This window comes from Neopsephotus bourkii, unplaced genomic scaffold (genome assembly GCF_033783945.1).
Source record: "Neopsephotus bourkii isolate Nb327-2 ecotype Australia unplaced genomic scaffold, CSIRO-AGI_Nbou_v1 NB_1292, whole genome shotgun sequence".
NCBI lineage: Eukaryota > Metazoa > Chordata > Aves > Psittaciformes > Psittacidae > Neopsephotus > Neopsephotus bourkii.
Window position 1 is genome coordinate 3,308,478 of NW_026901776.1, and position 25,966 is coordinate 3,334,443.

Consider the following 25,966-nt stretch of genomic DNA (forward strand, 5'->3'; position numbering starts at 1 on the left):
ATTTTGTACCAACAAAAGGTGTAAAAAAAGGATAAAATTCTCTATTTGTTCTGTTCACTGAGCTCAAAGAAAATCATTACTTGCACTACAACTAGATCTCTCATCACTCACATTACAACTACAATTAGAGAAGAGCAAGGTAACTTTTGCCTAACAGTTACTTCCACCAGAATGCCAGAGCAGGTTCAGGATTAATACAGGATGATGTTCCTGGTCCTGTTCTGTTCATGTGTAGAATAAATGGATACAAGATAAAGATGCATAAAGCACATAATTGTAATAACTGAAAAACAAAACCCAAACCAAGTCTCCCTTTTCACTGACCTTTATTCATTGGTGCTTTGATTGGCATGATTTTTTTCATTATGTATCTCATGGGTCCTACCAGACAGCACCAAGAGAATGGCTTGCTGAGGACAGCTTTCTCAGGTCTTTTGGTTTAACTGTAGCCCCAGTCATTGATGACATCACTTTTCTCACCCCCTACACTGCAAAGCACCAATTCAGACCAACTGAACTGTAGGAAACCTCAAACGTTCTTCCTCCTTCTTCCCTTATAACTCTATACTAAAGGAAACTTGAGAAGCCTCTAGTCTGACTTGTTCCATTGTTTGGCTACCCTTGGGTGAGAAACCTTTACCTTATTACCCACCCAAATCTTTTATTTCAGTTCATGTTTGCTGTCTGTGATAACTTCCACTACGAATTGCTCTGAAGAGCCTTGCTCCATGTTGTTGAAAACCTCCCCATCTCTACTGGAAGGCTGATATTAGGTTCCTGTGAGGATGCTCCCTCTACAAGCTGGTCAAGTGCAGTACCCCCAGCCTCTCCTTGCAAGGCAAGGTACTACAACCCCTGACAATTTTGGGCGACTCCACTGAACTCAACCCCAGTTTACAGACATCTGTCTTGCTTTAGGGTCCCAAAAGTCAATGCAGTAATATAGATATGGTCTACTGAAGACTGAATCAAGGACATAATTACTTCAGACTGCTGACTCCAATACTGCCAGTACAGCCTGAGGTGCTGCTACCATTCCTTGCTACCAGGGCACACTGCAGGCTCATGTCCTCGTCTAACAGGACTCCACATCCTTTTCCACAGAGCTGCATCCCAGGCAGCCAGGGCCTGGCCTGCTGTGCTAAAGAATCGTTCTTCCTTCCCAGGTGCAGGACTTCGCACTTGCCCATGCTGAACTTTGTAACATTTCTGTCTGTGCATTCTTCCAGCCTGACCAAGATCTCCTGAATAGAAGTCCCACAATATGCTTTAAGAAAATGAATAGTAAAGACATCCATCAGCAATTTTGGCACAGATGAAGAGATTTCAGTACTGTGATCAAAAGTGAACTGCCTGCAGAGCCTTAGATGCAGCATCCCTTCAGCATTTCACAGCTTAAGAATGTGGTTTCCCTTGGCAGTCCACAGGCATTGCCACTAAAACTGGTTTGCAACCCAAAGAGTCTACTGGCTGAAGTCCACCTCATTCTCACATCTCTTTAACTCATCCCTATAGTGGCTTTACTTGAATGACATTTACTTTTGTCTCATCATGTTTGCTGTTGTCATCTATTTGCCGAGTTTCATCACTGGTGATTATAAAAATTATAGAGGAAGAGCTGAAAGTCACTTTCTTCTTTGGCCTGTCTCCTGCTTTCTGAGACATAACTATTGGCCGTATTGGCTTATCATTCCCTGTCACTGGCGTCTCTTTCGTGGTCCTCTGGAATCTCATCAGGCGGAAGCACAGGAGCTGCAAGAGGCACCGTCGGAACTGAAAGAGAGAATACATAGAATGAAGTTACAGCTTCCTAAGTGTTCACTTCCTGAGCGTTCACTATCTCATATGATCTACTGACGACAGCAGTACAGCAAATGACTCAAAATAACAGACCTCTGTAACAAACATGGTGGCTTTTTAGTGGGTACCTTTAGGATCACCTAGCCAGTAAGGAGCACTGAAGTGCAACTGAATATTTCACCAGCAGCAAGATCTGCAAAGAACAGAAGGCCTAGGCTCCACAGTGTACTACAGGTATCGTTCCTGTATTCAGAGGTCACACATTTCATCTAGCAGGGGAAGAATATTCTCTTAAACACTCCACAGAAGGATGCAGAGGGAAGAAACAAGGGGAGGAAGGGGACAGAAAGTGTCTTCTTCCTTTTAATTCCAGGGTCTGGAATTTTAAGAAAAGCACTGAAGGACACAGACATGAAATTGCCATGGCTGCTAACACAGAACTAAAGTTTTACCATTGAATATGGAGGGAATAGAAGTCTTTCAGCTAACTAGAAGCCACTTATGATACAGCAAGTTTGTTCGACCTTGTGTCTAAATTAATGCAAAGTATTTATTGAAAGCACGTATCAGGAGATAGAATGATAATTCCAGTAGTAGCACTGTTTTAAATGCTCCAATTATGGTCACCCTTCACAAAGCAAAGAGTTCAGGTACAGGGGCTAAAAGATACGCTCCACATCTGCACACATCTAAAGCTCAAATATAATCCTTTGGGGAAATTCTCTTGTTTTGCAAGAAAAAAAAACGCACAACAACAAAGAGGGCAGGGAAAGAAACAATCCACCTTTTCTCTGAAAAGGGAGGAGGACATTTTCCTTAACAGTCTTCTATTTAGCTGTGTTAAAAATCATTCTGTATTATCCTGCATGGATATTCGTTTTTTCAACTATTATGCAACAAACTCTCCAACATGCCGGTTTGGAACAAGGTTTTCTTACAGGAAATTAAAGCTATTCTGACACAGGTGAGGCAATAGGTCCTTTTGGGAAGGGGACCTAGAAAGTTAGTACAAGGTGATAGAGAAAGATAATCTAGTACAAGAGAGTGGTCATGTGGAAGCCTTTAAGGTTTTGGAGATGACGTCTTACCTCAGAGTAGCACAGAAGTGAGAAAGCACAAGCATGTTAGAACAGGTTAAATAAAGGAAGGATATTCTAGAGAATAACCGGTATTAGAATTCCTTTTAAAAGCAAAACATCCCAGAAGATGAGTGAAAATATCATTTTGGTCTTAATCTGGAATTACAAGTGAGTGAGAAGTACTTCACATTGTATTTCCAATAAGTGTGTTCAGCCGATTCGTGCTTATCCTGGCTATGACTTCACTGGCATTTTTCCTGGTCCCAGTTTGATTTCCTTCTGGATATCAGAACCTACACAGTCTTTTTCAGATAAATTATTCAGCCTGATATCTAGGTACAGAGTCAGTGTCACCGTATAAAAAATGCTGTGTAACCCCGCATCAACTTGTGAAATGAGCTGGGGGGTGCGAGAAGCTGCAAGACAACATGTTGGGGGCTTCCTACCTTAACTCAGGAATAGCATTTAAGCTCACCTTTGCCCTTGGTCCTGGCCTGAGCTGCACTACAGCCTTTGCCTGGCAGCCCCCTTGCAGATGAGACCCAGTGACTTGGCTGCCTTGTCCCCACTGGCTGCTGGCTGGCCCAGGCTGCTGCATGGCAATTGCAAACCAGGTAGGAAATCTCAGACAGTTCCATCTCTATAATGAGCCAAAAGATAATGAAATCCCAAGGAAACCCTTCTAGCAAGCATTCATGGTTTTATACCCTTTCTCAAGTGATTCTAGAAAAATCCAGATATCTTTCTACAATTTTAGTTTCGGAAGTTTACAATGTGCATTACACTTCCAGTTAGTGTTCTGGGTTACGGTGAAGCTATCTTAATGTCTAAATAAATTCACCAGCATTCAGTGCCCATCTTTATAACTTCATGACTTAGAGAAAGATGTGTAATTCTCTAGTTTCCAAGTATTTGACATGCCACTGATAACTCCAAATACTTCCATTGTCTCTCTGCTCTGTAAAGCACTGAAACGAGCTATTACCACCATTATATCATCAGTCTACTTTTCACAATGAAGAACACAAAAGCAGACAAAAATATAAATGTTTCTCGTGGAAAAGTATGTCTTAACAGTATGTTAATGTTTCTGTCCCCAGAAAACCCTTCACTGTCATCCACATGAGACTCTGGCTATGAATGCAGGAACTGCAAGCTGTCCTGTTCCCCCTATGTGGGTAGTGAAAGATGAAAAGAATTGCTGATAGTGCACCTGGGTCTTGAGCAAGCCAGGGAGTATTTGTGTGCATGGGTGCAAGGCCGGGCTGGGAAACAGCCTGGGGAGTGACTGTGGAATGGAATTTATAGTGGCTGAAGACAGTCACTGTGATTGATGTGGTTTCTGTTTGGCTTCATAGCTCAGGCCCATATCTATATGCTGGAGTGAATAAAGTAGAACTAGTTGTGGAAGCATGGGGGGGGGGGGTGTGTGTGTGTACGTGTTTAGCCTCTTTCTTTACAAACACCGCAAATGGTGCCCCGTGTGCGACACTAAACTGCTCAACATTGCGATGTCCGTGCAATTTGACAGGGAATTTCTGGTACTACCGTTCACCTGTTACAGGTCAGTAACACCTGTTGTACAGGGAATTATGGGATTGCATTAGAAAAATGGGACAAGTAGAATCAGCCAAACAGAAATTGTATTTGAAAGTTTTACAGCAAATTTTAAAATTCTCTGGATATTGTTTGTCTGAGAGAGAAGCAATGAACCTTTTGTTATGGGTCAAAACAAATTGCAACTAGTTTCCAGCAACAGGGTCATTTCATACTCTGATATGGAAGAGAGTGGGAGAACATTTACAAACTCGAAATCACCTTGGTATGGAGCTTCCTGTTGATTTAATAGTGACATGGTGTTTTGTCTATTCTGCATTATCTAATTTGCAACCTGCTGAGGATATAATTCAGACACATGATAAAACAAATGATCAAAATACTGACAATTTGAAAGAGCAAGGACAGAAGGATGAAAACACCTTTTCTGAGAAGCCTGATAATCCTTTTGCTCCTGGCCCTGTAGATTCAGAAAAGGATTCAAATTTATACCCGCCTCTGATGCCATTAAAGGCATTCACATCGAATATTCCTCATGTTCCTCAACCTACTGCACCTCCCTTGACTGACCTCGATAACGAATCATTTGGCCAGCTGTTAGTTAACCAGAAAGCTACCAAAACATTTATACAAGAATGTATGGGGAAAGGGATAGAGAATGGTGATTTTACTGGAGACATTGCTTTCACTTTACCTGTATTTTATGGAACAGATGGGCAAGGACAACAACAACCTGTACATGAAAGTATTCCATACACAGTATTTAAGGAACTGAAAAAATCAGTGATGGAAAATGGAATTCAAAGTCCTTATACATTAGGTCTGCTGGAAATGACGGCTAGTTCAGGATCTATGGTACCATGGGATTGGCACTTTAATGCAAACGATTTTGACACCTGATCAATACTTGGTCTGGAGAACGGAATATAGTGGCTTAGTGGCTTTACAGGTATTAGATAATGCTCAAAGAGGAACACCAATAGATGCTGACATATTAACAGGCAATGCTTGCACCCTCATGATCAAATCCAGCAAGCCGCTTGTATGGCTGTACAAGCCTGGAGGTGAGTACCTGAATCAGGAAAGAAAACTACTTCTTTCAGAACTGTTCACCAAGGGTCTCAGGAACCCTATTTATCTTTTATAGACTGATTAAACAATGCTATACAAAGGCAGATTGATAATCCTGAGGCTGCCATTGTACTTTTATTTCAGTTAGCATACGGAAATGCAAATGGAGATTGCAAAGCTGCTTTAGCCCCAGTCAGGGAAAAATTTACAGACATTGCTGAGTTTATTAAAACATGTCAGGATATAGGTATGGAGGTTCATAAGGCTTCTGCATTGACTGCTGCATTATCAAAACTCATCATGTGTCAGCAAAAATGTTTTAACTGCGGACAGGAAGGACATGTTAGTAAAATGTATCCCCAGGAGAAACAAAAGCAGAAAGAAAAAACACGATTTCAACTCTGTCCCAGATGCAAAAAAGGATATCACTGGAGCAATCAGTGTAAATCTAAATTTGATAAGGATGGAAATCCTTTGTTGGGAAACTCCAAGAGGGGTGCAGCATAACCCAATGCCCCTCAAAACAACAGGGGTTTTCCAGCAAACTCTCCATCTCCTATCTTGCAGCTACCACAACAGGCAGCACCTGCTTGGATTTGGCAACAAGCACCAACACCAAGTTAGATTGTGCCACTGTTAAAGCTATAGCTACCAATGTTTGGGGACCTTTACCAAAGGGATTTATGGATCTTTTGTCATGACACTCAAGCACAACTCTCCAAGGAATAAACATTCATCCAGGAGTAATAGATTCAGATTATACTGGCAAAATGAAATTTTAGTATCTTCCTTAAATGGCAGTTGTAAAATTCCAAAAGGTCAAAAACTAGCAAAACTTGTTTTGATTACATATTGGGTGCCAAAAGTAGAAATTAACACAAGGAATACCTCTGGATTTGGAAGCTCTGGAAAAGCTGAGGTTTGTCAGACCCAGGAGATTACTCAGAAACAACCTTTATTGAATTTGCAAATAGAGAATAGTCTTCAGTGGATTACTAGATGATGGGGCAGATGTTTCGATTATTTCACAATCTCAAAGGCTGACTTTAGCAACAGTAGCCAGAATAGGAGGTATGCAATCTCCTTTTAAAAGTAGTGGAGTCCTCAAAGCTATTACAACGGATGGTGCTGTAGCCGATTTTCAAGCATATATACTGCCAGTTTCTATGAATCTGTGCAGACAAGATTTGCAAATGCAACGGAATTTGTTGCTTACCAGAGATGTGGCAAATTTATCCTCACTGATCTGAAGCCCCTGCTCAAACTCTCATGGTTAACAGAAAAAGCAGTTTGGGTTGATCAGTGACCTTTAAAGGGGGAAAAATTGGAGCAACCACATTTACTGGTTGAAAAGCAACTGAAAGCAGGACATATTGTTCCATCTACTAGCCCCTGGAACACACCCATTTTTGCAATTCTAAAGAAATCAGGGAAACGGCGACTCTTGCAAGACCTGCTTGCAATTAATAATGTAATGCAACCCGTGGGGGCTTTACAACCAGGTTTGCCTAATCCTACCATGATTCCACCTGACTGGGTTCTTTGCATTATTGATTTGAAGGATTGTTTACAGTTCCTTTGCATCCTGCAGATTGTGATCATTTTGATTTTTCTGTGCCTTCAGTCAACTCTGCTGCTCCATTCAAAGCTATCAATGGACTATTTTTGCCACAAGGAATGATGAACAGTCCAACACTCTGTCAGCTAGTAGTTTCCACAGGTATATCACCAACTGGAAGCGCATTTCCTGAATCAATAATTTATCATTGTATGGATGACATTTTGGTCTGTGCAGAAATGGAACAATATTTAGAAATTACTGTTAATCATTTAGCAGAAAATTTATGTTGTTTTGGTCTACAAATTGCCCAGGAAAAAATACAAAATATGCTACCCTGGAAATATTTGGGGGGGTGCTAACTGAAAAAAAAAAAAAAAAACAACAAAACAGTAAAGTCTCAGCAGCTAAAACTGGCAAACAAAATCACAAATTTGAATGATTTACAGAATCTCTTAGGTACTATTAATTGGGTGGGTCCTATGTTGAGTATTACTAATGCCGACCTTGAACCACTCTCTGATTTATTATGAGGGGACTCAGACTTGAATTCGCCTCGTCAGCTTACCCCTAAAACTACTGACACTTTGAATATAGTGACTCAAAAAATCAAGATGCCACAAGCAGATAGAGAAATTGGCAAGTGTAAATACATTCTGTTTGTTGTTAATAGAAAAAGAAGGCCATTAGGAGTTACATGTCAAATCAACAGTAATTCTGTTTACTTTTTTAAAATGGTTTTTTTTTACCACATACCCAGAGAAAGACTGTGACAGAACCATTAAATATGATTGTTGACTTAATCGCCAAAGGCTATACAAGGGTTCAACATTTAACAGGCAATGACCCTGCAGAATTGTATCTACCATTAACTGTAACAGACTTTCAGTTCCTTTTTCCTCAGTCTGTTTCTTTCCAAACAGTGTTAGCAGACTTTACAGGAAACAAATTTATGGTACTCTGAAACATAAATTGCTAAAAGCTTTTTCAGATTTTGATCTACAGGAGCGATTTGTAATTCAAACGCAACCCATTCAAGACGCTAAAACCATTTTTGTTGATGGCTCTAGAAAAACCAGCAAATCTGCTGTTGTTTGGTTTGAAAAGGATTCCTGGCAATCCTCTGTTATACATGTGGATGACTCTACGCTGCTTGTTGAAATTGGTGCAGTCTTATATGGGCTACAGTTGGTCCCTGCAGAATCCTTAAATATTGTTTGTGACTCAGAACACGTTGTTCGGTTGTTACCATGCCTTCCTGTTAGCGTGTAGAAAGAAATCAATAACTGTGCACTTTCTGACATTTTGCTGAAGCCAAAACATTGTTTGGAAACTAGGAATTATTCTGTTTTCATTGGTCATACTAGATCACATTCCAACTTGCCTGGCCCTTTTAACTACGGGTAATGACATAGCAAACTCCTTGACTGTTAACACTCTGCATTTACGTCTGCAGCCGCTTCACATTCCTCTTTTCATCAGAATGCCTCGGCTTAAAAGAAACAGTTTAACCTGCCTTCTTCTCAAGCAAAGCAAATTGTGAGGTCTTGCCCTGACTGTCAGTCAACAGCTCAATCCTCATTTGCCATGGGTGTAAATCCTCATGGCTTAAAGGCAAATGAGATTTGGCAAACAAATGTTACACACATTGCTTCTTTTGGTGCCTTTAAATATGTTCATGTGTCGACACATTTTCACGTATGATTTCAGCTTCTGATCATAAAGGCCCGTGGTGTTATCCAACATTTAATGCATGCATATGCCACCTGAAGAGTTCTTTCCCAGTTGAAAATAGAATGGCCCTGTGAATAACTCATTAGCTTTATCACTATTTTTACAGCAATGGTGTGTCACGCATGTCACTGGTATTCCCTACTCCTCTGCAAGAGGCCAGGGGATTGTGGAACAAACTCACACTGATCTGAAATTCATGCTACAAAAACAAAAAAGGGGGAATATGGTCCCTCAATGCCATCTATACACTGAATTTTTTGAATTGCACTCAATCTTGCATGAATACCCCTGTCACTGCACCGCAATGACATTTTCCTCTGACACGCCACCTTCTGAATGTGCTGGAGTGTGGTATCATGACCCTTTGGGCCCACAGAAATGGGAAGGGCCTGTGGAACTGATAACCTGGGGGTGGGGTACGCTTGTGTCCTCCTACCTACAGGTCTGTGGTGGTTGCCTGCAAAGGTTGTCAAGGCATACCATGATGGACATACAAGTTGAAGAATCCAGTGCCTGAGGTGCAGGAGCTGACCTTGAAGACCCCGACCAGAATGAGACAGAGGAAGAGAAAACGGAAAGACTTGCAAAACATTACTTGGGGGCAACTGAGAAGTCTACATCAAACTGCAAGTATTATGATGAGTGCTGTAGGCATGGAGTCCTCTCCAATCAATACTTTTCTGGCTTACCTAGCAATCACTGCAGCTGATTCTGCTGTAAACAGAATCATAGAATAGTTAGGCTTGGAAAGGACCTCAAGATCATCTAGTTCTAACCCCCCTGCCATGGGCACTGACACCTCACACTAAACCATCTCACCCAAGGCTTCATACAACCTGGCCTTGAACACTGCCAGGGATGGAACAGTCACAGCCTCCCTGGGCAACCAATTCCAGTGCCTCACCACCCTCACAGTAAAGAACTTCCTCCTTATATCCAATCTAAACTTCACAGTATCACAGTATCACAGTATGTTAGAGATTGGAAGGGACCTCAAAAGATCATCTAGTCCAATCCCCCTGCCGGAGCAGGAACACCTAGGTAAGGTTACACAGGAACGTGTCCAGGCGGGTTTTGAATGTCTCCAAAGAAGGAGATTCCACAACCTCCCTGGGCAGCCTGTTCCAGTGTTCCGTCACCCTCACTGAGAAGAAGTTTCTTCTCAGGTTTAAGTGGAACCTCTTGTGCTCCAATTTGTACCCATTACCCCTTGTCCTTTCATTGTTTGCCACTGAGAAGAGCCTGGCTCCATCCTCGTGACACTCCCCCTTTATATATTTATATACACTGTATAAACTTCCCCTGTTTAAGTTTTAACCCATTACCCCTTATCCTGTCACTACAGTCCCTAATGAAGAGTCCCTCCTCAGCATACCTATAGGCCTCTTTCAGATACTGCAAGGCTGCTATGAGGTCTCCACACAGCCTTCTCTTCTCCAGGCTGAACGGTCCGAACTTTCTCAGGCTGTCTTCACATGGGAGGTGCTCCAGTCCCCTGATCATCCTTGTGGCCCTCCTCTGGACTTGTTCCAACAGTTCCATGTCCTTTTATGTTGAGGACACCAGAACTGCACACAATACTCCAAGTGAGGTCTCACGAGAGCAGAGTAGAGGGGCAGGATCACCTCCTTCGACCTGCTGGTCACGCTCCTTTTGATGCAGCCCAGGATACGGTTGGCTTTCTGGGCTGCAAGCGCACACTGAAGCTGGCTCATGTTCATTTTCTCATCGACCAGCACCCCCAAGTCCTTCTCCACAGGGCTGCTCTGAATCTCTTCTCTGCCCAGCCTGTAGCTGTGCCTGGGATTGCTCCGACCCAGGTGTAGGACCTTGCACTTGGCACAGTTAAACTTCATGAGGTTGGCATCAGCCCACCTCACAAGCGTGTCAAGGTCCCTCTGGATGGCATTCCTTCCCTCCAGAGTATCAACCGAACCACACAGCTTGATGTCATCGGCAAACTTGCTGAGGGTGCACTCAATCCCACTGTCCATGTCAGCGACAAAGATGTTAAACAAGACCGATCCCAACATCGATCCCTGAGGGACACCACTCATTACTGGTCTCCAGCCGGACATTGAGCCATTGACCGCAACTCTTTGTGTGCAGCCATCCAGCCAGTTCTTTATCCATCGAGTGGCCCACCTATCAAATTGATGTCTCTCCAATTTAGAGACAAGTAATAATACATGCAAATCAATGACGTCTATAACCAGACTGCGTTTGACAACTCAAATATGTGTGCTTGCAATGTAGCTAGTATTAGAGGCTGTGATTTTATGTATAAACCACCTGCACTTACTAGCGAGTTGCTAATAAGAAACTACACTCTATATCATAGTATAACCCCAATCCCTATCAGTATGGACTTCTCACTTGTAAAAGAGATGTCAGAGCATGCAAATTTACAGTAGCTGCTAGAATATGCTAAGGCAGAAGCTAGAAAGATCCTAATAACTGTACATCATGCTGGTAGTTATAAAGCAGGTAACAGAACAAATTAAGAAGATGGGAGAACATCACTGGTGGGAAATTTTCTGTGGCTGGACCCCCACTGCCACTAGCACCCTCAATGCACTGCTGCACCCTGCAGTAGTTATACTGCTAATGTAAATCTGTGTGTGCTTTCCCATGGTAGTGACTTGTTACTGGATGAGGCTGGTGAAACTCTGCCTTGACAATGAGGTGTAAGGACTGAGGTTGGCCAAATGCCTCTTACCACAGTCAAGAGCAAGACTGGGTTGGCCTCTGTGTTTGCCACCAAAAAGAACCTTTAGCTCTGCTGTTGGCTGCAACCCAGCAGGCACTGAGTGCTGGGGACACATGCTATGCCAGACCTTGCTGCGACAGGTGGCCTCCTGTGTTATAAACAGGCCATCCAGGAGGGAAGGGTGGGCTAAGCAGGCTGCTTTGGCACAAGAGATATTTAGTCCAAATATTCTGCTGAAGCACAGTCACCTAAAGCAGGTTTCATCACCCTCAAGATAAAAAAGCAAAAGTTAGCATAAGTAACTATTATAAGCGATAATAATACAATAAGTAACTATTGTATTTGAACCTTCTATCTTCAAATGCTAATATCAAGAAGCTGCTCTTTTGTGATTTAGGACTCCTTAAGCAGAGAAGGAGACAAGGAAAGCCAAGGACTGTGTCTTTGGAAGTAACAGCATCTATCTTCAGGTTCCCAAGGCTCCCAGTACGTCTGGCCAGTGCACTGGCGAGATCTTGTCTTTGGAGACTGGACGTCGTCACTTTACTTTGCTTCTCCTCCATCTGATGTGGAGACTTGTTACCAACTTGCGAAGAACCAAAGCCAAAGTGCTCGCCGCCTTGATCGTACAAAACAAAAAAAGGGGAGATACAGGAACTGCAAGCTGTCCTGTTCCCCCTATGTGGATAATTAAAGAAGAATTGCTGATAGTGCACCTTGGTCTTGAGCAAGCCAAGGAGTATTTGTGCACATGGGTGCAAGGCTGGGCTGGGAAACAGCCTAGGGAGTGATTGTTTACAGAATGGAATTTATAGTGGCTAAAGACAGTCAATTGTGATTGATGTGGTTTCTATTTGGCTTCATAGCTCAGGCCCATATCTGTATGCTATACATATTATCATGCTGGAGTGAATAAAGTAGAATCAGTTGTGGAAGCATGGAGGGGTATGTGGGTGTGTTTAGCCTCTTTCTTTAGAGGTGCTGCAATGAATAGTAGCTCTGAAAATTGTTACTGATGTAATATCTGAAACAGTATGCAGAGTTGTTCAGTCCTTGTGTTGCCGTAACAGAAAAGTCAAAGGCAGGCTTTTTATCTCCTAAAAACCCTGGATATTATGAATTTTCTGTGGTGGATTTCTGTTGTGATGAGGGAGTGATTCAGATGAGGTTTTCTAGGTGTAATTCATTTCATGGGTAAACAGCCAAAACCAGTTACAAATTTTGACACCCCTCCCCTTCCCTTTCACATGTGTGCTCATGTGTGAATTCAGACATTTAAAATCAGTTTCTGATAAGGTATTACTTAAATCAACATCAGGGATTTTAATTATACCAGATCTTTACCATTTACTCTAGCTGTTCAAGTTAAAAATTAAAAAAAAAATAAATAAAGATTTACAGATTAAAGATTTTCTTATCTGAATAACCAGTTGAAAAGTTTAAATCTGATTTACGTTAATGTACCTACCTTTCTACTCATGAAGATATAGATGACTGGATTATAAGCAGTGCTTGACTTTGCAAAGAAAGATGGGATGATGGCTACTGTTGGAGTTACAAGGTTGCTATAGCCATATGTTACCAGGAGGGAAACCACTGCATAGGGCATCCAACAAATAAGAAACGTGGAGATCATTAAGAAACACATTTTAGCCACTTTCTTTTCATATTTTAGAAGTTTGACCACTTGAACAGTCTGGAAATCTTCCACACAGCGAAGCTGCAGAAGAAAAAGATAAAACGGTGAAGTACGACAGCTCTATAGTTTACTTGAAAATTAATAGTTCTACATTTATTTATAACTAATTTGCTAATTCAGTTTTAGGCACAGACACTACACACCTCTTCGTGTGAGCCACAATTCTTCCAGAATTTTATGTCATGCATACCAGACTTTTACTGGGTATATTAGGTGTAAAAATACAATTGGAAGAAAAACAGGATAGCATATCTGCTGGAAAACAACAAATCCAGTGATGTAAAACAACATGCTGCACATATAAGTATTTTATAAAACTGACTTGCTTTCACCCACTGGCATAAGCAAGTTCAGTTTACATTTAGTGACCTTTTCTCTGACTAGTTAGACAATCCTGTAGATCTGTGCCACCAGCAATCTTTAAAGAGAAGATAATTTCATAGATTTCTCGCTACTGCTCTGCCACTTGGTTTGTTACCCTGAAATTATGAAAACTCTATTTACAGCAGAACACTAGGCAGCCAGTTCCCAGTGTTATCTGAATGAGTCATAAAATGAGGAAAAGATGGGACATGTATGTGAGTGTTCTCCATAACAATTATTTATTGTGCCAATACTGTTGACCACAAACTTGAATGGATCCACGCTAATTACTCACAGAATACAAAACATTAAAACTTTCTGACACAAAGGATCTGGACTGAATTAAAATGGGTCGCCTTAACATAAGAAACTGTTCTAACAGGGCTTAATCTCCACTTGGAAGAGTTTTACAGGGTTGTCTTCTCAGGAGTGGTGAGGAGAAGAGAGTTCTTTGATCAGGAAAACTGCAGTTTTATATTTGCCCTTTTTCAAGGAAAAAAAAATCCTGATGTGGGTCAGTGAGTGTGAGCATTCCTTAAACTACCTCCCTGTCAAACTACACAACAAATAGATCTTGGTGTCTTTAGGTTGGTTCTCCTCTAACCCTGCATCCTTTCTAGTGGTACCTGACATGGATGAACATTGAACATTTGAAAGTTGGAATAGGAAGCAAGAGTGTGAATTTAGACTCTGATCCAAGCTTAATATACAGCATTTTTCACTGAAAATGCTACAGTAAGAGAACTCTTATTTGAATTAACTTACCATTCTTACTGCATAAACAATATGGCCATAGCAATAGGCCATGATCCCCACAGGTGCTACTAGACACCCAAGGAAAAAAAGGATCACAAAGGAGGTATCACTGGGGTCTTTTGACTTCCAGTCGACTGAGCAACCTAATCCATGAATTTCCAGTGTGTATCTGTTCCAGCCCAAAAGGGGTGCTCCAGTCCAGGCTAATGAGTAGAGCCAGATGTATGTGATAGCCCTCCAAGACCACGAGAAGTCAATCACTTTAGCATGAACTACTCGAATGTAGCGTTCATAGGCAAGAACAGTGAGAGTCATAATTGAAACAATTCCTGTAAGAAAAATAAAATTAAATTACTCACAAACATTGCAAAGTGGACTGAAGTCCTCCTAATAAGTATTTCCTTTGCCAGCAGGTTAACTCACAATTAACTGGCTTATATTGTGAATCTAAAACCAATATGCTTTTTGGGTGACATCCCATCACTCACTAACTTCTAACTCAAACAGTACCACTAACTTCAAAACTCCTTAGAGAAGGGTGCCGATGTGACCCATGACATACAATAGCCACGAAGAAGGACAAGGAATGAAAAATAAAACAGAACAAGCCAATACTTCTTCCTAAATATTACTTCATGAAGTGAGAGATCATGCTTACACTGAACTTCTGTCAGCAGTTGTTGAGGGGTTTGCTATTGTTGTCATTGGGTTATTTGGTTTGGGGGGGGTGTTTGTTTTAGGGTGGGCTTGGCTGCGGGAGAATTGTTTTAAGGTTGGGTTTGGTTTTTTGTTTTTTTTTTTTTGTTTTGTTTTGGGGTTTTTTGAGATTTAGCTGCCATATAAAAATGAGATACTCAGCAATAACAAAATCTGTTAGAAACCTAGGGAATTCAGAGTTGAGACTCAAGTCAAAGAAAGCCTTCAACAACTGAAAGCATAGATGTACACCTTTAACGTGACCAAAATTACTAGGAGAATTCCAGCTTCTTTGAAGATTTCCTGAGAATCTTTGCATACCAAAAAACAACAAGGAAGGTGTTATATTGCTGAAGGAGTCCCATTTGTAAGACACTGGGTTACTTTGAGTGTCCTGTCCTATCTTGCTGATATCATAAAAATATCAGTGTTATTTTCAATTATCTGTATACTCTTTCAACCCCACTGTACACTTACTAACATGATATGCCAGAAATCAGAGATTATTTTCAGCTCTCAGCATTACCTTATCCTGACACTACCAATAAACTGCTTTTATTGAATGAGGAAATTGAACTACAGGCAACATCTCTCAGCATTCAGACATTGCTGAGCGGAACAGAAATAGCCAGAGGAGCAACTTCTGAGTAGTGTCATCAGCATTTCTGAAGCTATTTAACTCAGAGGCATACCGAAGTTTGAACAGGGTCTGTTTTTTGTTTTGTTTTCTTTCCCTCCTTTAATGTTACCCAAACCAATAAAGTATTTCATGCACCTCTTTATCACACTACTTTACTCCCATAGAATGCAGAAAACTTAGGGTTGTAAATTTGCAAATTTGACTGTCCATCTTTTTAACATAGAAATTCTAGAGAGTAACTCTTATGACTTCAGTTGAACACCCATTACACTGCATAGGAATGTTTTAGAACTGTTTCCATATTACATATGGAAATATTACTTATTTCTTGGGCTTGACATTGATCCCAGACCTTGGAAACAAAAATCCAGGTTGATGCAAACACAGATCCACCATCAGTGAAGGAAGAGTTGGTATGTGAATTAATACAGGAGCCTGACACCTTCAAATAGATGGGCCCTGACAGCGTACACCTGAGGGTTTAAGAGAGGTGGCTGATATTGTGAGGTCTGTCTCCATATCTTTGAGAAGTCATGGAGACTGGGGGACAACCCAGAAGACTAGAAGAAGGCAAATGTCACCTCCATCTACAAGAAGGGCTTAAAGGAGGATCCAGGATATTACAGGCCCATCAGTCTTCAGTCCCTGGGAAACTTATGGAGGGAATCCTCCTGGGGTCTTTCACAAGTCAAATGAAGCACATAACTCGGAGAAGCCAGCATGGATTCACCAGGGGCAATCACGCTTGACAAACCTGACTTCTACAATCTGCTCAGTTGATGTGGGGCCAGCGCTGGACATTGTCTACATGGATTTCTCCAAGGCTTTTGATACAGTCTCTCCCTGCCTCCTCCTAGAGAAACTGCTGTATTATGGTCTAGACAAGTGGTCTGTGTGGTGGGTGGGGAACTGACTGCATCCAGGAGGTGGTGCTGAATGGCTCCTTTTCAAATTAGGAGACCAGTCACTAGTGGGGTCCCCCTGAGATCAATATTGGCCCCAATGCTGTTTAATAGTGTCATGAATGACCTGGGTGATGGGATCAAGTGTACCCTGATGAGGTCTGCTGATGATACCAAACTAACTGGGGAAGGCCACCCTGCCAGGAGACCTTATAGGCTGGAGAAGTGGGCTGACAAGACCCACTGGAAGTTCAACAGGACAACTGTAAGGTCTGGGAAAACACAAACCAGGAGTGCAGCACAGGCTGGGATCTGCCCAGCTGGGGAGCAGCTCTGTGGAAAGAGACTGGGCTTAATAAGGATAAACAGTATGCAGCTGTGGCAAAGAAAGCCAACCAGATGCTGGGTTGCATCAACAAAGGCATTGCCAGCAGAGATAACAATGTCATCAGCCCACTCTACTCAGTGCTTGTCAGGCCACACCTGGAATACTGTGTTCAGTTTTGGTCCCTGCTGTGCAAAAGAGATGTGGACAGGCTGGAGAGGGTCCAGACAAGACCCAAAAAGATGTCAAAAGGACTGGGAAAACGTGAGAAAGGCTGATAGAACTGGTTTTGTTCAGCCTTGAGGAAAGAAGGCTCAAGGGAGACCTTTATCACCATGTTTCAGTATTTAAAGGGTGGCTACAAAGAAAACGGATACTCCCTTTTTACACAGAGTCACATGAAAGAGGTGAGGGGTAACGGGTACAAGTTATTCCTGGGGAGATTCCAACTGGACACTAGAGGAAAATTTTTCACAACAAGAACAATCAACCATCACAATAATCTCCCGAGGGAAGTGGTGGACTCCCCAACACTGGACACTTAAGGTTCAGTGGGACAGCGTTTTGGGTCATGTTGTCTAGACTGTGCTTTTGCCAAGAAAGGTTGGACCAGATGATCCTTGGGGTCATAAAACTTACTCTGATTTTACTGTAAAGTCTGTGCAATTTGAAAGTTAAACCTAGGATTTCAAGGTTTCAAATGCTACAAGTTGTTTAAGCCCTCAAAATACAAGCAGCTGCACAACTCTCCATTACACCACAAACTGGGGAGCTCTTACTTTTGACAGAAATAACGACTGTAATTCTTGGTAACAGTTTTCCAGCTTGTAGATATTCCAACTATTTCTTTTACTCCTATATCTAAAGCACAACCTCCCCCACCCCCCCCCAAAAAATAAAAAATAAATCTCAATAGGTAGAAACTTCAGAACTGTCAACATTTCTTAGGAGCTTATGTTCCACTAAATGTCAATGGATCATAAGGTCCAGTTTTTCACTAGGGGATGGAGGATGTCCTTGGTTTTTTAATACAACTTCAGAATAGGGAAGAACAAGACTAGAACATAAAAAAATCTGAATTCCTCCCCACTATACATCTTTTCCATTCTGCATCAACATGCAACCAAAGCACATTCGACACGTCTAACAAAAGCTCTGAGAAAGAAGCAGCAGATTATCTCACATAACTAGAATAACCTCATTGATAGACCATTAAAGTACGGTCTGACTTTAATATCTTTGAATTGATCTGTAACAACGACTGGAAACTTTATATGTCATTTGAGTTTCCCAACTACTGGGAATTTCAGCTATTCTGTGTGCACATTTTGTGGCAACAAATTCCATTATGAAGCTGCAAAACCATAAAAGCAGAAGATGCCCAAGGGACTCTAAGTGGCAAGAGCTGGAATATGCCCGCCACTTCCACATGTAATGACAAAACCTAGTAACACTCACAGCAACAAAGATATTGAAAAAGTTTGTTCAAACAACTTGCCACAGTCAGTGTGCAACGCGTATTTTGTCAGTCTCGAAGTTTTTTCCATATGCTAACAGCAGTGTTAAGTTCAATTGTATTTCTATAAAATACAAACTAAAACTAATAAAATTGTATGAGTCACTTATATCTGGTTTGGGCAATAACCTGTACCTCTGCTGCACTGATTGCAAGGAAGAAAAATTTCCTCTCAAATGAGGAAACTACAATTAAATGAGAAGTTGGGAAGGGCGAATTTATACATTTTTGTTTAAATTTAATTCAGCTGGAGATTAACTCTAATGTCAAGGGATGGTTTCAAGCAGCATTTGTTGTATAGTCAATATCCTAGACAGTACTTTTTGGTGGGAAAGGATGGGTATACATAGCAGTAGAAAGTAAAACTACTGTTTTTCTTCTTTGCATGCTCAGAAATCAAATTGAAAGACAAATTTCGACCATAAGAGATCTCCTTTAATAGCTACCATTAAGGGAGTGAAAATACAGACCATTCATCCAAGGATAATGAAACTTCAAGCACCCAATGCATATGCTGGTTGAGGTATCTGTCCTAGACACTACTTTCTCATGCCAGTCATATAAGTTAAAGACAACTCCATCTTCTGTTCTCTCTCTCTTCTCCCCTCACCTCCTGAATACGTTAATTTTGGGTCAGTTTTGGTTGGCTGCTAAATAGCAGGTAACGATGTGTTACTGTAACCACAGAATACAACAGTGTTACTTGAGTTGGCAAATCTTGGCAGAGATTTGCCAAGAGCACACAAATGCAAGGCTTCTTCTGCTGTCCCCACAGAAATGCAGAGTTTTGGATAATGCCATATACTTAGTGGTAGTTCTTACATGAAAACCTTGCCTTTTATAGCCCACTACATATTTACATCATGCATGTTCTTGCACTGCTTCCAGCTACCTCATTTATGATTTATGCATGTAGGTGGCTCATATGCGATAATTATTTCTTCTGTACTCTGGGTTTTCAGAATCACAGAACAGTTTTGGTTGCAAGGTCCCTTCAAAGGTCATCTAGTCCAACATCCTCCCAGGATGGGCAGGGACATCCCCAACTAGATCATATTGCCCAGAATAACATCCCGCCTGGCTTTAAATGTCTCCAGGGATGGCACATCCACCTGTGTGGGCAACCTGCTCCAGTATTTTACCACCCTTAGTGTAAAGAATGTTTTCCTTGCATCCAGTCTGAATCTCCTCTCTCTTAGTTTAAAACCATCACCCCTCCTCCTATTGCAACAGGCCCTGCTAAAATGTCTCTTCCTGTCTTCATTATAGGCCTCTTTTAAGTACTGAAAGGCTACAATAAGTTCTCCCCAGTCTCTTCTCTGAAAGAAGAGAAGAAGAAATTATGCTACAGCATAATGTAGCAAAAGAGATTCAACTCTGAGACAGACCATGACTTCTGTTAAAGAACATATTTTCTATATCAATTAATCCTTGACCTACATCCAAATATTGAACTACTATTTTGCATACTAATCAGAGGGGAAAGCCTGTCTTCTGAAACCCCCCTTGCCTCATTCACATTTGAAAAGCTAGACCGCAGCAATTTAGTTGCAACAACTTGTCCAAGACAAGGTGCAACTTCAGTCTTCAGCTTTGTATTACAAAACATATAACCAGTCTTTCTAAATTCAGCAATTAGGTGTATGATATGTTTTAGGCAATAGCTATGTATCACTTCTGAATTTTCAACAAATTAGGGCATCTGCAGGCAAATCTAGGTAGATGAATGTCCTGGGTTTAGCAGCAGCAGTCATTTTTTCTCCTTCTTGGTAGCTGGTGCAGTGCTGTGTTTTGACTTTCGGGCTGGGAACAAAGCTGATAAAAATGATGTTTTGGTTTGGCCAATGACTTTGTGAGTCTCATGCTCTGCCAGGGAGGAGGGGAGGCCGGGAGGAAGCAGAGACAGGACACCTGACCCAAACTGACCAAAGAGGTATTCCATACCACAGCACGTCATGCCCAGGGGGGAACTGGGAGGTACCCGGAAGGAGAGGGGGTCGGCCGGGTCGGACTGGTGGTTCGGCGCGTGGTATTGTACTCCTTTCCTTTGCTATTTTCTCTTATCATTGTTGTCGTTGGTGGTAGCGGTGGTGATTCGTATTGTACATTAGTTGCTAGACTGTTCTTATCTCAGCCCGTGGGAGTTGCATTCCTTCGATTCTCCTCCCCACCCCTCTGGGAGCGGGGAAAGGGGGCGGCAACCCCTGGGGAAGGTGGGGGGGGCGGACTAACGTGGGCCTCGATTGCTTCCAGCCTGGCGCCACTCACTGGGAGTAAGTGAACAAGCTGTTTGGTTGGGTTAAACCACGACAATGAAGAAATCACTTCTAGGCATAATAGACTTGTATATTTTGTATACACCTCTCCTAGAAAACTACAGAGAAATTAACATCTCTTCCAAGTTCAATCCTGCAAGTGATCAACTCAATTGGAAAAAAATTGTTAAAGCTGAATGCACGCTGAGTCTCCAGCTGCCTGTAACACAAGATCCTAAAACTGTCTGCTGAGTGACCATATAAAAAGCTTTTAGTGAGATTAAGTCAGTGCATATAACATACATTAGTGACGCAAGAGGGTGGCACAGGGCCTCATTCCTTCAGTGTGAAAAGTCTTAAATAACATAGCTAACAATTATACACAGAAAAATGTTTTTGCTTTGTTTTAAAGCCAGGTCCACAGGAAAGTCTCTAGCAATTAATCCTTACTTCAGCATGATATATGTGTGTGACAGAAGGAAGGAGTAGGGAGGCAGTCAGCTTGCCTTGAAACAACTAAATAGCATAACCTCAGCTATACACTCTGCAGCTCTTCCCAGGAAAAGTAAGACTGCTTACAAAATTCCCTATGATCCAGCTCACATTACTGGGAGTACACACCTGGATCTCAACGTTTACTTGGTAGCTCATCAAGATCAACCCACCATATGCCAATGGTGACTTGTCCAGAAGGGTCATAATACTTCCAATTAACTTGACATTAAAAGCTGACAGTGCTTATTTCCCTTACAAGAACAGCTTACAGTTAGGAAATACAAATGTCTCTAATCACCCTGCAGTAGCACTAGCTTTCAATCACAATGGAAGCTTAATAATAGAAAGCCAACCCCAAAGTACACCCTTACTATGCAATCTTCTGTCCAGACTGCGTCAGATATGTGATTTTTATTCCTGTTTCTCAAGACCACTTTTGCTACTAATCAGTTTTACCACTCTTTTCTTCCTTTGCTTAATTAAACATATCAGAAAGTGTTAGAAGAACACTACTGGCAGATGGTTGTCATTTCTTGTAGCTGAAGTGATATATGTTTGAAAGGTACATATGTACATTCCACAGGATCAGACTAGCTTACTTCTGTTCAGAAGTAAGAACCATCAGGGCCTATTTCTATGTACAGAAGGCATTAAAGCAGACATCCATTGACTGGGGATGGGCAGGATAAAAAACTTCTCCTGTGCACATCAAGTTCTGCAATGACTGTCATTTTAAAATATCTTGTTAATCTGCTTGTGAAAAAGGCAGAAGATGCACACAAAGATTATATGCCTTGAGCCTGTATTGCACAAATACTTGCTTCAGGTTAGAGGGTATCTGTATCTTAACATTCGGGTATGTTTACCTGCCAAATGTCTGCTCTAGCAATTATACCCAAAAACTTATGCTCTCAGTGACAGACAGCAAACCTATTAGGTGTGAGTAGTCTTACTAAACCAGATTAAGAGATTACATGGATTGCTACTGTTCACAGCTTGGTCAACTACAGACAGGGGAAAAGTTAAAAGCTTTTACATAAGGAGAGGGTCGCAGGCTCAGTGGGACCAGCATAGAATCGACTGCACACCTCATGGAGAAGCAACCCTCACAGTTTAAATACATCACTTCATTGAAGTAGCTATCACATCCATCAGGATACACCACCCATTAAAAAATAAATATTGGAACTCAGTATAATTAAATTAAATGGGGATTATTGTCTAAGACAGACAACAACGTCATCAAAGACTTGTCTGTTAGTTATCTATGTTGCTTTCCCCACACTAGCATATGGCATGCTAAGAATGGCTTTGTAATAGCAAAGAGAAGCTCTTCTCCTGACCTCTGTTGTGAAGACATATGTACCTGAACTGTGTCTTGACTTCAAATTTTAATATAAATAAGAAAATAGGGATTCTACTCGTGTACAAAGACGTATGTTCGGTAGTCAAAATGATCCATTTTGCACTGTAGCAACCAGAATTCTGAATATACTAAAGGCTCAATGAAAAACTTTCATATCCCAGGAAAAACAGCCAACAGTAGCATGAACAACAAATTCTGAGCTGTACAACACAACACAAGCAGGTATTACTACATGGGCTTGCAGAGCGATAAAATTATCATAATGCAGAAGCAGACTATTTCTAAGAACACAAAACACAGACAGTTATTCCTAGACACAGTCTGTACCTCTGTTGCCACTTTCTGAACTGAAAAGTTTCAGAACATTAACATCTGCTTTCCCTGGTAACACCAGCAAATGTCTGAGAGCTGCGTACCACAGAAATCATCCAATACCAAACCTTGCACAAGTGGGTAACTACATCTTACATCCACCACAGCTTCCAAGCCATACAAGCCATAAGGTTTTTGCTGCATTATGCAGTAGCAGTCAAATCAGCCAAGAGCAACTGTTCTGCTGACAAGCAGGGTACCCAACAAAAACGACCATATACTAGCTATACAACATGCACAGTTTATTAAATAACCACACTAAAATAAGCACACTAATCCAAACCAGGTGTATATCTCTATATAGTAAATAAGTACTATAAAGCAAATCATATATACATATACACACATATATATATTAAAAAAAGAGTAAAGTATATGGGAAAATTAGCAGTGCATCAAATCACTGCTGCATAGAGAGAGCAGATGAAGAAGAAATACATCACCAGTTACCACAGAATCATCATCTAGGCTCACACTTCTAGCTGGGAAGCCCCATTGCAGCCAATGCCAGGAGTGCCAGGTAACCGGGAAAATTCCTGCAGAGTGTGTCCACCTGTAGGTGAGGCTTACAGATTTGGCTACATGAGGGTCCTGCTTTTATACACTTATAAACATCTGGCTCTGTGCCACATCTGTAATTGTTTGCTCATGGGGCCGTGCAGTTTCTCATGATCTCACTGTTGTCCACAGAGAGAGCATTGGCCAGGAGCCCCAGTGTGGCCAAGTATGAAGGTTATAGAACAGTTTCACACCCATGTTCTCCTGCCTCTTTCTTAAAAACAGTCATGATGAACATAAACATACATACCAAATACACTGTGACAAAAAAAAACATACTTCGTTATGTCTCCCAATCATGAGTGGGAATCAGCTGTCAGCTAGGTTCCCATCCATTCCATCAACTCTGATGCTTGGTTCCAGCAACCCAAAGGTAGACCAGAGCGCCACGTGAAACAAAGCAGGAAAACTACAAAGCTTATTAAAGACTTCCATTTGCCTTACTAGATCCAATTTTCAGCGCATACATATTGCACGGGCACACTGTGATCCACCTTTAACTTACACACCTCTCCTTGAAAAAAAAGTACCCGACACGAGCTTTGGATTCGGCTACTGATTAGCTACTTTCACCACCAGAAACACAATCCTGCTCTTTTGCAGCATCCTTTATCAGTAAAACAAAGCCGTATTCCTTTGCCACTGCTACGACAGTCCTTGAATTTCGCATATGGTCAGAGGAATTGGCGGCACTGCCGCAGGCTGGGGAGCGTTGGAGGCGGATGGGCAGAACTGCCGCGGGGTACAGCCGCGTTTCCAGCCGTGCCACCGGGACAGGGCAATGCTGGCCCTGACATCGAGGTCGGACGTGCTACTCGCCCGCTGACCACAGCGTTTCCCCACGTATAATACAACAACACTCGGTCAACTGTGAGACCCCTTTTAACAACACTGCTTTTCCCCCGTAAGTTTCCCGTCACGCCGGCATGGGCGGGAGGCCGAAATAGATTCCCAATGAATTTAGTGTCTGCTACGGGTCACTCTCCTCAGCGCTGTCGACCTTACCAGAACTCTGCCGTGCGGAGCCGCCAGGAGGGGGGACCCTACCCCTGCGCCCTGGCAGCCACCACAGCGGCGGCTCCTCACTCCCCACTCTCCCCGGGAGGGAAAGCGCTTCTCCCAGGGAGGAGCGGAGGGCGGAATGCGCTGACTGAAACGGGATGAAGGGAGGATAAAGTAAACTCCCAGGACGAGGCTGTGAGGGACGCGGCGGTCGTTTGAGGGCGGGGAAGAGGCGACGGCTGGGGAGGGGGTAACTGACGATCGGGAACAGGAGCCCCGGGAAAGCTGACCGGGAGAGTACGGGCAGCCGAGAGGAGAGACTCAGCAGGACAGGAGGCGACCGTGACCCCAGTACCCACCGAAGAGGCTGTTGCTGAAGCCGTCCCAGACGCAGCCGGCAGCGTCCCACACCCAGCGGCTCCTCAAGCAGGACATGAAGGTAAGGCTTACGCCGAAGACGGACACCAGCAGGTCGCTGAGGCTGATGTTGACGAGGAAGAGGTTGGTCGGCGTGCGAAGCCGCTTGAACTTGTAGTAGAGCACCAGCACCAGCAAGTTGTTGCACAAACCCAGCACGCCTATGGTGGCGACGAGCAGCGCCAGCAGTTCGTAAGTACTAGCGCTGAAGAGAGGCCGCTCGCCCGGCACCTCCTGCTCCGCTGCCGCGGGCTCCGGGCGGCTGGACGTGCCCGTGCTGTTCCCCGAGTGCATGGCTCGCAGCCCGGCCGCAGCGGAGGTAAGCCTCTGCGCCCGCTCCTAGCCCCATAGCAGAGCGCTGGTGAGGGCAAGAGGAGGAGCCCCATCCAGCTTCCCGCCCACTGAGGGCGCGCCCTAGAGTAGCTTCACCCTTGCTTTTTTGCGGGGGCGGGGGGGAAGCCTTATTGCCGCCACACGCAGGTGCCGCATGGCTCCTTTTCAACAAGTATCCCGCCTCACCCTGTGGCTTGCTGTGGTGAGCAGCCTTGTCATGGCTGGGATGTGGCTGTATCTTCATCTTCCCTAAAAAGTTCTCTGTGTGTTTTGGCTCGGCCCGGCTGCCTTCAGCCGAGGATCCTTCTAGGGAGACACGTTTGGGCAGATCTCTTTTGTGTCCCACTCCTGGAAGAGGTATAAACTGCTGAACCCATAATTAAACTTCTCCAGATATCCTGCTGATGAAAACTGCTATTATGGCAATAGTTCCTTCTGAGGTGCTTCCCCACAGTGCTCAGAGATGGCAACAGTTGTACCCTTAAAGCAAACACCAGCATCATGACCAGGCAAACTTATGGCACAAGTGAACACCTTTTTGTCAGCCATGGAGCAAGAAAGGTACCAAATTTGTGCTACTTGAGTCACCTAATTTTATGTTTGTCTCTGGTGTGTGTTGTGTGAAAATGGTACAGGAACGGGCCAGCTGCCTGTGTACAGCCCTAGCAGGTTTTAGTGAGGGTGTCGTACTGACCCCCAGATGTGCTAGGGTGGCTGTAGTGACTCCAAACCCAACTGATCTCTGAGCATATCACAGTGATT

The 25,966-nt window shown here is 42.8% G+C and overlaps 1 protein-coding gene across 1 annotated transcript; it reads right to left on the reverse strand.

Moving 5' to 3' along the window:
- Positions 1-292: 292 nt before the first annotated feature.
- Positions 293-25,247, reverse strand: OPN3 (opsin 3). Its single transcript, XM_061365746.1, has 4 exons — positions 24,814-25,247; positions 14,337-14,656; positions 12,978-13,229; positions 293-1,773 (listed from the first exon to the last, which is right to left on the reverse strand). Exons 1-4 carry the CDS (start codon positions 25,163-25,165, stop codon positions 1,510-1,512), a joined length of 1,188 nt encoding a protein of 395 aa, XP_061221730.1. The 5' UTR covers positions 25,166-25,247; the 3' UTR covers positions 293-1,509.
- Positions 25,248-25,966: the final 719 nt, after the last annotated feature.